Genomic DNA, 12461 nt, shown 5'->3' on the forward strand with positions numbered 1-12461 from the left:
CTCTCGTTCCCACAAGCCTCTACTTGCATACTTTGTATTTTATAAAAGTCCAAAATACATGTATAATTTTACTTCCATGTGCATACATTCACAAGTAAATGGTGCAGTCTAGGGGCATTCCTGGACAGAATGAATATGTATGCACACAAGTTGATATTTTAAAAGATACTTATGTGTGTACATTTGCCAACTTACTTGCATATTTTTTACTTCTGCTAATTATCTGGTGTCAAGTGATATTAAATGTGTTTATTGTATGATACTGACTAGGTGGGAGTTATGGGTGAACTAGTGGGAGTTCGGGCTGAAGAACCAGGAAAGTCTCCATGACCTGGAGCAGGACTGGGCAAATTGGTGGACTAAATGTTAAAATTGGTAATTTCCTTGACATGCGCTTGTTTTAAAATACACCAGCCTACCCATGTAAATCAGGACTTGTGCAAGTATAGATGTGCATATATTTTAGTTTCGCACGCAAAATATAGGCGCAGATATTTTTAAAATAGGTGGGTAAAGTACACGCATTCAGTGCATTGAAATACATGGTTTCAATGCATCATGTTTATTTGCACATAAGCCTACATACACGCATATGTTGAGGGCTAAAGATACGAGTAGTTTATAAAATGTGTGTATATCATGTGCACAGGTTATAAAATATTATGGTAAAAGTATATGTGGCCATGTACACGTGTATATGCCGCCATGCGCACTTGTTCGAAGGTTATCCTCCCTGCTTTTTACTATTAATGAGATACTTTGCATGCAGTGTAGCTTATTAATATTTTCCTTGTGCTGGCTGGATTTTTTATTTGAAATGAGGGTAATTTCATAACTGTACATGGTGGGGTAAAGTCTGTGTGAACCATTTACATGCAGATTTTACCCAAATTTTTCAAAGTAAATTTATACGCATCAGTTCACTTTGAAAATATATGCAATAGTGTCCGAGTACTTGCACAAACTCACCTGCACAAAGTTATACCTGCTCTATGGAGGGCATAACTTGTGTGGGTGAATGTATGCACATATTTTAATTAAAAAGTACGCGCATAGGGGTAGATTTTAAAAGGTTGCGCGCGGGCATACATGTGCGCGCGCTACCCGTCACGCACGCATGTTATAAAATCCGGGGTCGTCACGCACAAGGGGGTGCACAATTGTGCACCTTGCGCGTGCTGAGCCAGCTCCATGCCGCGCTGCCTTCCCCCGTTCCCTCCCAGGCCACTCCGAAATCAGAGCAACCTCGGAGGGAACTTCCCTCCCCCTCCACTCCACCTTCCCCTCCCCTACCTCCCCCGCCCTTCTCCCCCTACCTTTTTTTCTTAGTTTTGTTCCAAAACTTACTTCAGCCCTGGGGCTGAAGTAAGTTGCGCGCGCCAGCCAACTGCTGGTGTGTGATCCCCGGCACAGTGGCAAATATGGCCGCTGTGCGGGAGCCTGACACCGACCCCTCCACTTTTTGCAAGCCCCGGGTCTTACACGTATATCGGGGCTTTACACGCATCGCCGGGACTTTTTAAAATAGGTCTGGTGTGCGTAACCCTTTTAAAATCCAGCCCATATGTTACAAGCCGGTAGCTACCCTATCCCCTGGAATACTAGATCCTAATGTGCATAAACAGATGTATGAAACCAACTTACTTGTGCGCTTTTACACACCTTGGGCCCTGACTGAGTTTCATATGGCCACTTGCAAGTATAAAACAGGGTTCTCTGTGCGCAAGTCATTGTGAAAACCAAGCCAGTACTGGCAACGCTTGCGTAGACATTGCCGAAATCACATGTTAAATGCTATGGATGTAATTTTCAAAAGGATTTATGTGCTTAAAATTGGATTTTATGCATGCAAATGCAATTTATGCGCATACGTGGGCTTTTGAAAATTGCTACAATATATGCCATTGCATTGTCAATAGGTTTTGGGCGCGTAAGTGCACATAGAGCATGTAAATGGACTGAGTTAATGTTACTATTGCACATGGCCACTGAGAGAATAATAGGCATGGAAACTGGCAGCAGGAGAAGGTAAGTGCATGGGGCATTCTTTTATATCAATGGTATTTGTACCATATTTAGTATATTCATGTTATGGCTCTGAGGCTGCACAAGGAAACTGAGAACTAGCTCATGAAGAAACCTTTAGTTAACCTGCACCATCACCATAGGTGAACCTCTGATGGCAGTTTTAAATTGAGACCTCAAATGTGAATACACAAAAGTGGCATCCATAGATATCACTTTCATTCAAATCACAGCTTTGTGGTTGGTCTTTCGGAAAGCTTAAGCACCTCAGTCCAAGGTTAATTTTCAATTTCTGCTTCAGTTTGAAAACCATTGAAATCACAAATGGGTCACAAAAAAACACATCAAAAATAGTAATATTGTTAATGCCTACTTACATATATTCTACTTCTTGAATCAGCTGGAAGTTCCTTTATGGCTGTTCTTGTTGAAAACTCTACCTTTGGAGCAATTCCCTTAAAACAATGAACATGTAAACCTACAATTATTCTTCCATACAGCCGTGCACGCTGTGTAGGCAGCTAAGACAAGGCTTGCGTAAGATAAAAGCACACCTGCTACGAGGTGTCTACGTGATACGTGTAGTGGCAGGTATCAGTCAGACAGGGTATGCAAAGCCTTCTGCTTCCTGTGGCAGCTCAGCTGTAAATTCTGCAGCAAGTGTTAAAAAGTTCTGTGGCATAGCTGCTGAAATTCTGTGGTCATTCTGTGTCACACCTGCATAAACTTTCATAGATTAGCACATCAGAGTAAATGTTATTTTAAAAGATTAAAATATCTGTTTCCCCAAGCTTTCTTAAGTGTCTGAAAAATTAGTTCTCTATTTGCTGTAAACTGATTGCTAGAGAAACATAAAACTTAGAATATGATGCCAGGTAAGGACTGTAAGACCCATCTAGTCTCCCCAGTTTTCTTCACGGAGCAATGCTACAGAACCCAGGTCTCCGGGTTTCCCTTCACTACTTCACAACTTAGGGATATTCTGTGCTTATCCTGAATTATGGTTCTGTTTTTGCCTCTACCAGCTCCAATGGAAGGCTATTTATTGTATCCACCACTGTTTTCATGAAGAAATATTTACTTATATTACTGCTGAGATTTTCTCCCTTGAAGCCTCAGATCCTTACGTCTTGCACTAGATCTTCATTTTCTCTGAAAAGGCTTGTTTCCCTTGCATTTCTTATACCTTTGAGGTATTTGAATGTCTCATTCATCTCCCCCCATCTCTCTTCTTCTATTGGGTATATATATTTGGGTCCTCAAGTAACATCTCGTAGCGCTTTTGGTGCAGATCCTACACCACATGATAGACCTTTTTTTTAAAAGTGCCTCTACTCTGTCTATATCCTTTTGACGTTTTGGCCTTCAGGACTGAACACAATGTGGCCAATTTCCAAAGGGTTTAGGCTCCTAAATTGTCCATTTTGAAAATTTATCAGGCCTGAGTTTAGAATCCTAACAAGTGGATGCTATGGGGTCAGTATTAGGGTGGGTAAAAAAGTTAGGAGCTTAGCACTAAATTTCAGCTCTAGACACCTGACCTAGGACAAGAATCATCAAAACACGTTGCTCTGCAGGAAGGGTCCCCCTATCGCAAGGCGTGTTGCCACGATAGTGGGGCCTCTCCCCCGAAAAAACAATGCAGCTCAATGGCACGTTTTTTTGTGTTGAGATCAAATATCGTGACACAAAAGATTGCGGCGAGCGGCCCTTTAATGTGATGGCAGCCCCAACATCATAGGACCACTTCCGGCTTAAAGGATCATTGGCCGCCCAAACAAAAAACATATGGCCAATCGGGAAGGTTGAACAACAGTAATTACTGACCCCCCCCCCCCTTTCAACCCGGGGCCGCCGGTCAAGGTAGCCCTGACTCCCCCAAAACAAAAATAAAGTATACAGTATGCGTGCAGCGACGGTGTCCCCCAATATGCAAAAACCCCCTCAGCCCTCCCCCGTCAGACAGATCCCCCTCCCCCTGCCCCACTGACCCCCCCGATAGAAGCATCCCCTGGTAGACAAATCCCCCTCCCCCCACCCCTCTGACAGAGGCATCCCCTGTCAGAAAAATCCCGCCTCCTCCTGCCCTCGGCCCTCCAATAGAGGCAGCCTTCTCGATAGGCAAAGCCCCCCTCCCCTCCCCCAGCCCTGATAGAGGCAGCTCCCCCCAGCAGACAAATCCCCTTCCCTGCCCCTCGGCCCATCTGATAGAGGCAGTCCCTTTCCCCAAATGGCCTGAGTCCGATCTCCGGACCTTATACCATTCACATGGCTGGGGCAGGGGTAGGTCAGCGCCATGCTGGAAAATGTACCTGTCTCCCGATGCAAGATCGATGCTAATGTAAGGGGGTGTCTGGGGGGGGGGGCCAGGGGGAGTGGGCTGCCTCTATCGGGGGGGGGGGGCAGGGCAAGGGATCAGTCTGTCGGGGGGGGGGGGGGAGGGTTTGCCTCTACTGGGTGGGGCCAGGGAGGGGGATGGAGCTATGGGGCTGTGTCTATCAGGGAGGCTGGAGGGAATTTATCTGCCAGGGGCTGGGGGGAGGCGGGGATTTGCCTTTTGGGGAATGTTTCTATCAGGGGGACTGGGAGGGCAAGGGCAGGGGGATTTGTATGCTGGGAGGCCGGGAGGAGGGGATTGTCTACCGGGAGGGCTGCCTCTATCAGAAGGGCTGGGGAGGGATTTCTCTGCTGGTTGACCAGGGAGGGGGGATTTGCCTATTGGGGGGCTGCCTCTATCGGAGGACTGGGCTCCCTGTATTGGGGGTCGGGGGGGGCAAGGGGAGGGGGGGATTTGCCCAATAGGGGGCTGCCTCTATCAGGGGGAGGGGAAGGGAGGGGAATCTGTCTGCCAGGGGGCTGGGGGATTTGTACATGAGGTGGGGCCGGTGGAGCCACCACCGCATGCATACTTTACACTTTGGGGTAGATTTTAAAAAGTGCACGCACTACCCTGCGTGCGCACATGGACACAATGATTTTATAACATGCGCGCACCGGCGCGCGCATGTTATAAAATACATAGGCTGCACGCACAAACACGCTGGATTTTATAATCCACGCGCGTATGTGCGGGCGGCTCGCGCAAGGTGGGGGTGAAATTATGCTAATTTGCGTGGCGACGAGATCAGGACCTCCCCAGTTCCCTCCCAGTCCACTCCAATTTAGGAGCGGACTGGGAGGGAACTTTCATACCCCCTATCCTAACCTCCCTTTCCCTTCCCTTCTCCTCCCCGCCCTCTAAATCCTTCTTTTTTTTTTTTTACCTTTTTTTCTTCACGCAAGCTACTTCATGGCCTGACGTGAAGTAGCTTGCGTGCACCGGCAGCTGGCGCTGTCCCGGCCCACCCATCCCCGCCCCCCTGCCCACCCATTTGTCAGGGCCTGGCACTTATGCGCATATCGCCACTTGTGCGCAGGGCCCAGCCACGCACACAAGTGGCGATTTTTATGCACGCGGCTGTTTATTTTTATTTCGTGGAAGTCAGGACTGCCTCGACTGGCTATCCCAGGTTGAAAAGGGAGTCAGCAATGGCCCCCGCTTAACCTCATTTGGCTGCAGTTTTGTTTTTCCCTGCCACATTAAGGGGTAGATTTTAAAAGAAGCATACGGCCTACATGTGCGAGCGCTACCCGGCGCGCGCACATGTACACCCGATTTTATAACTTGTGCGCGCAGGTGCGCATAAGTTATAAAATCCAGGGTCGGCACGAGCATGGGGGTGCAAAATTGTGCACCTTGCGTGCGCCGAGCCGCGCAGCCTTCCCCCGTTCCCTTCCAGGCCGCTCTGAAATCGGAGCAGCTTGTGAGGGAACTTCCCTTCCCCCTAACATGTCCTTCCCACCCCTTCCCCTAACCTTTCCCCCTCTAGCCCTACTCTAACCCCCCCAAAATATTTGTTTTACCTTTTGCACTCACCAGCCGATTGCCGGCACACGATCTCTGACACAGCGGCAAGTGGCCGCTGTGCCAGGAGCCGCTGACCCTGCCCCCGCCCCGGACCGCCCCCTCCCCGCCCCTTTTTGCAAGCTCCGGGACTTACGTGCATCCCGGGGCTTTACGCGCGCTGCCGGGCCTTTTGAAAATAGGCCTGGCACGCGCAGGACTGGTTAAGCGCGCGACCTTTTGAAAATCCGGCCCTAAATGTGTGGCCGTAACCTCGGGATCTACGTTAGGGTACTGGGCCTCCCATCACACATCTAACGCATACCAGGGAGGTGTTGTGATTTTATCGCCGCTGACCACCTTTTTGGTGGACTGCAATATAATATTTGCATCAAATTGCCTAGTAATGGACTTCTTTACATGGATTTACATTATTCATGTATACAAGCTGCATGCAAAAGAAATCATTGTAATAAGGGAGGGTATCTGGGTGGGGACATGCAAAATATCGCATATATTGTACAGTATAACACAAGAGTGCACTCTGGCGGCGATATCGCATGATATATTTATTTATTTAAAGTTTTTTTTTATACCGATTTTCCTGCATAAAATGCATATCAAACCGGTTTACAATGAAACAGAATGAGCAGGAAGTAAAATTCCTTAGTCTAATACATAATATGTGATATAATATATGTTAAAGCCTATTATCACTCTATAAGGCCCTAACACAATTTGATGAATGACCCAGTTAGGAACCTAAATCTAGGCAAATGAATAACAGGACTAAATTTATATCTCTAAATTTTACAGAGCTAAATTTTTGTGAATTTTCAGCTAAAAACTTCGGCTGAAAATATTTTATTTATTTATAGCCATTTATAGTCCACTCAGAAAGATATATTAACATAGTATTGATAGCAGAAAAAGACTAAATGATCCATCCAGTCTGTCTAGCAAGTTTCTTATGGTAGTAACTGACGCTCCGTGCAGGTTAATCCATGTGTCTGTTAAGGGCAATAACTGCCACTCTGTGCAGGTTACCCCCATGTGTTTCTTAAGGGTAATAACTGCCACTCTGTGCAGGTTACCCCCATGTGTTTCTTAAGGGTAATAACTGCCACTCTGTGCAGGTTACCCCCATGTGTTTCTTAAGGGTAGTAACTGCCACTCTGTGCAGGTTACCCCCATGTGTTTCCTAAGGGTAATAACTGCCACTCTGTGCAGGTACCCCCATGTGTTTCTTAAGGGTAAATAACTGCCACTCCGTGCAGGTTATCCCATGTGTTTCTTAAGGGTAATAACTGCCGTTCTGTGCAGGTTACCTCCATGTATTTGTTATGGGTAGATATTGCTACTCCATGCAGGTTATCCCCATGTGTTTGTTAAGCGTAATAACTGCCGCTCTGTGCAGGTTACCTCCATGTATTTGTTATGGGTAGATATTGCTACTCCATGCAGGTTATCCCCATGTGTTTGTTAAGCGTAATAACTGCCGCTCTGTGCAGGTTAACCCCATGTGTTTGTAAGGGTAGTAACTGCTGTTCTGTGCAGATTACCCCATGTGTTTGTTAAGGGTAGCAACTGCCGCTCCATGCAGTTATCCCCATGCCTTATGTTAAGGATAGTAGTATTTATTATTCTCTGAATTATTAAGGAACATCTGATTAGCAACTGATTCATCAGAGTGCTCCCTGCTTGATTAGGGATATATTCAAGCTATTTTATATCTGTATCAAATCTCATTTATTAATCTGGTTTTGGACTATATAAGTTCAGGACATTCTTTATCCCTGAAGCACAGAGTGAGTTCTCTCGAAGCGTTGGGCCGTCAGATCGGTAGAAGAACATAACTATTTGGATCGTCTGAAGTATATAACCACTGTTAGACTGTTTTGGGTCATCTTGAGTTCCTAATCATCACAGACTATTTCATCAGATTGTTTTATCTTCATGGTTTACAGTCTCCAATACCTATATTTATTACAGATAAGTGCCTAAGACTCTTATATGCACTAAAACTTTTCTATTTGCATTATAAAATTTCCAAAAATTGCATGTGCCTAAAGACATTATTAGTTTATATATCCGATAATTACATCCAACCCGCTCATTCAGACCTAAGTCACTCAAGACATTAATGCAGCCTTATGGCATAAATGATGATGGTTATATAAGAATTTTAGTATATTTTATTTAAATATATTTTCAAGTTTATGTAGCATTTTGAGCAAAATTTCTTTTCAGTTCCCTAATCTGGCAAGGTCCTCCTGCAGTTCCTCTCAGTTTGCTTGTGTTTTAACTACTTTAGAGATTTTTGTGTCATCTGCAGATCTGATCATCTCACTAGTTGCTTCCTTTTCCAGATCATTAATAAATAAGTTAAATAACACAGGATCCAGTACAGATTCCTGAGGCACTCCACTATTTATCGTTTTCTGTTGGGAAAACTGACCATTTAATCCTACTCTTTGTTTCCTATCTTTTAACCAGTTACCTACCCTCAGTAAGTCATCACCTCCAATCCCATGATTTCTTAGTTTCTGTAGAAGTCTCTTGTGAAGGACTTTATTAAATGCATTCTGAAAATCCAGATTTAATTATCTTATGTATGCAGGAAAATTCCCAGGAGCCAGGTTAATTGCACATATAAAAAAAATGATGTCTGGTGCTTGCCATTTGTCCAACCCAAAAGGAGAAGTTGCTGCTGTTACTATTTCAGTAGACCTGGACCAAAAGAAGGAGCCCAGGCTTGGCAGGAACATAGAACATGCCATAATGGGTCAAACCAAGGGTCCATCAAGCCCAGCATCCTGTTTCCAACAGTGGCAAATCCAGGCCATAAGAACCTGGCAAATACCCTAAAACTAAGTCTATTCCATGTTACTGTTGCTAGTAATAGCAGTGGCTATTTTCTAAGTCAACTTAATTAATAGCAGGTAATGGACTTCTCCTCCAAGAACTTATCCAATCCTTTTTTAAACACAGTTATACTAACTGCACTAACCACATCCTCTGGCAACAAATTCCAGAGTTTAATTGTGCAAAGAGTGAAAAATAACTTTCTCTGATTAGTTTTAAATGTGCCACATGCTAACTTCATGGAGTGCCCCCTAGTCTTTCTATTATCTGAAAGAGTAAATAACCAATTCACATCTACCCAATCTAGACCTCTCATGATTTTAAACACCTCTATCATATTCCCCCTCTTCTCCAAGCTGAAAAGTCCTAACATCTTTAGTCTTTCCTCATAGGGGAGCTGTTCCATTCTCCTTATCATTTTGGTCGCCCTTCTCTGTACCTTCTCCATCGCAATTATATCTTTTTTGAGATGTGGCGACCAGAATTGTACACAGTATTCAAGGTGCGGTCTCACCGTGGAATGATACAGAGGCATTATGACATTTTCCGTTTTATTCACCATTCCCTTTCTAATAATTCCCAACATTCTGTTTGCTTTTTTGACTGCCTCAGCACACTGCGGCAGTCAAAAAAGTATATGTAAGGGTGTTAAATAAATTGTCCCTTACTAACTGAATCAATGTCGTAACAGACACTGGACATTGATGTAGTAAAGAGGGTATAGTGATCTTCTGAAAGTGCCTTTAAGGAGGTGTCTTGTAGGAAGAACTGCTTCTATGAAACTGAGATGCCCATTAAGATGCCTGTTCTTTCTCTCAGTCTTCTATCTTAGGAAAGTGGCTGGGATTCAAGAGTAGAATTCCTGGGCCTTCAGAATTTGTGAGACTTCTTGGGAGAATGAGTGGAGCACAGGTGATTAGTAGTGACGACTACTACTAAAGACTACTTTATATTCCAGTTCCATCTGCTGGAACACAGAGATCTGCATACCATTGATCAGGCAGTAATACAGGGAAATCCCAGAGTTGGGAGAATCTCTAAAAGTACGCTGTGAGAGAGAATGGAGGAAAATGTGGGAGAGAGGCTCTGGAAGCCAAATTTAGATTTTAGATAGAAAGCTGAAATCCAGAACCTCCAGGGTGGCAATCTCTGAAATGCTTCCTGATCCACGTACAGGTCCTCAGAGGCAGGCGGAGCTCTGAATTCTCAATGTGTGGATGAGACAATGGGGCAGGGAAGAGGGATTCAGCTTTGTAAGGAACTGAGGAACCTTTTTGGGAAGGGGAAGACTTTTCCGAAAGGATGGGCTCCACATTAAGCAGAATGAAACCAGGCTGCTGGCACTAACTTTTAAAAAGGAGATACAGCAGCTTTTAAACTAGAACAAAGGGGAAAGCCGACAGTCACTTAGCAGTGAATGTTTTGGAGGAATGTATCCTTGAAAGATATTAATGAAATAGGAGAGTTAGGGCATCCCAACAGAGAGGTTCCAATAAAAGCAAACGTAGTCCATGTGCCTATACGTAAAAAATCACCTGAGCTAAATATTTCCAAATTATCCCTATCAACTGAAAAGCAGGTTGTTAATACAAACAAAAACACACTTTAAAATATCTGCATGCCAATGCCAGAAGTCTAAGAAGTAAGATGGGAGAGTTAGAGTGTATAGCAGTAAATGATGAGATTGACATAATTGGCATCTCAGAGACCTGGTGGAAGGAAGATAACCAATGGGACAGTGCTATATTAGGGTATAAATTATATTGCAATGATAGGGAGGATCAATTTGGTGGGGGTGTAGCACTTTATGTCCGGGAGGGTATAGAGTCCAACAGGATAAAGATCATATACGAGACTAAATGTTCAGTAGAATCTATATGGGTAGAAATCCCATGTGTGTTGGGTTAGAGCAGTGGTTCTCAGCCTTTTTCCCATCGTGACACACCGGACAGGCGACGCTCACATGTGTGACACACTGCTCATTACAATTCACGGCGGAAATAAAAAGTAAAGGTCCGGTAATTATTTTTATTGTTTAAAATGACACAAGGAAAAGATACATATTCTGTCTGAACAGAAATTGCATAAATAGTAAACATCCCACACCAAAACAGCACCAATTTCCAGCACTTAAACAGTAACCACCTTACCTAAGAAAAGGCAACACTGAAATATTACACCAGGCCTTAAGACACCAATACATCTCCTATTAGGAAAACGGACCAAGTCAGACTGCTATAGAGCCGTACACAGAAGCTACACACCAGCAGAAAACATCACCTGAATCACATGTGCTGACCCTCACCTAACAAAGAATAAAGAGACCAAAACGCATAACTGGAAGCATGCAGAAAAAATTGAATTGGAAACTGCAACAAGCCAGAGTCTCTGTGTGCAGTGTAATAAAGGAAAAAAGAAACATCACCCATCCTTATAAAACAAATCAAGAAATATAAAATCAGTAGCAGTAAAACCATACTAACAAAAAGAACAGATTATTTCGAAACAGCTGATGAGTGGAATATCCAATAATTAAAAACTCATATAAAAAATTTCTAGATACCAATAAAATATTTCAAAATAGCAGACAAAAATGTTTTTGCTTTGCATACCTGGAAACGTTTGATATCCAGGTGTCCTGAGATTGTTTTGAATTAGCAGGAGGAAGGGTAGTTTGCTTGGAACTTTCTCCTCTCTCTCAGTCACATACCAGTGCTCTCTCTCACACTGGCTCTCAATTACACACCTATACACACATGCTCTCAGTCACTCACATATACACATGCTTTTTCTCTCACTTATATAAGCTCTTAATTACACATTTACACACAGGCTTTCAATCACACACATATGCTGTCTTTTTCTCTCACACACAGACTCTCATTCACATGTTTACAAACATGCTCTCTCTCTCTCATTTACACACAGGCTCTCAATCACATACTCACATGCTCCCTCACCTAAACCAGCTCTCAATCACACACAGACACACATGCTCTCTCTTTCTCTCATTTACACACATGTTCTCAATCATATACTCAGATGCTCCTTCACCTAAACTAGCTTTCAATCAGACACAGACACACATGCTCTCTCTCTCTCTCTCTCTCATTTACACACAGGCTCTCAATCACATACTCATGTGCTCCCTCACCTAAACCAGCTCTCAATCTCACACAGACACACATGCTCTCTCTCTTACTTATACACACACAGGCTCTTAATCGTACATACACATGATCTCTCTCACATACAAAAGGATCTCAATCATACACACATATACTTTCACACAAACAGGTTTTCAATCACAAACTTACACATATAGGTTCCCAATTGTAAACTTACATTCATGCTCTCTCTCTCACAGGCAGGCTCTCAATCACACACATACATGCTATCTCACTCACACACATAAACACATGCTTGCTTGCTCATTCACTCTCTCACCCCTGGAACTAGTGGCAGCAGCAGCCTCCTCCCAACCCTAACCTCCTTCATTTTCAGCCCTCGCGGAGGAGGAGTCCCATCGGCGGCGGGGGTTGACACTCTTCTTCATTTTCCTCCGAGCTGCGTTGCACATTCTTCTGTTCTTCAATCTGATTCTGACCACACTCGCATGGTCTCTTCTTCCCGCGCAAGCACCCGATGCTCACCACTTCCTCTTCCGGGCCGTGGGGGTGGGGGGGGG

The 12461-nt window shown here is 44.1% G+C and overlaps 1 protein-coding gene across 3 annotated transcripts in view; it reads right to left on the minus strand.

The window, feature by feature from the left end:
• The window catches only part of SPATA6L (spermatogenesis associated 6 like), a 183778-nt gene that overhangs the window by 77541 nt on the left and 93776 nt on the right, over window positions 1–12461 (minus strand). For all 3 annotated transcript variants that reach the window (XM_029613496.1, XM_029613501.1, XM_029613504.1), the window contains exon 6: window positions 2403–2480. In XM_029613496.1, the coding sequence (XP_029469356.1) occupies window positions 2403–2480 (78 nt within the window). The remainder of the gene's footprint in view (window positions 1–2402; window positions 2481–12461) is intronic.

This window comes from Rhinatrema bivittatum, chromosome 1, assembly GCF_901001135.1.
Source record: "Rhinatrema bivittatum chromosome 1, aRhiBiv1.1, whole genome shotgun sequence".
Classification (NCBI taxonomy): domain Eukaryota; kingdom Metazoa; phylum Chordata; class Amphibia; order Gymnophiona; family Rhinatrematidae; genus Rhinatrema; species Rhinatrema bivittatum.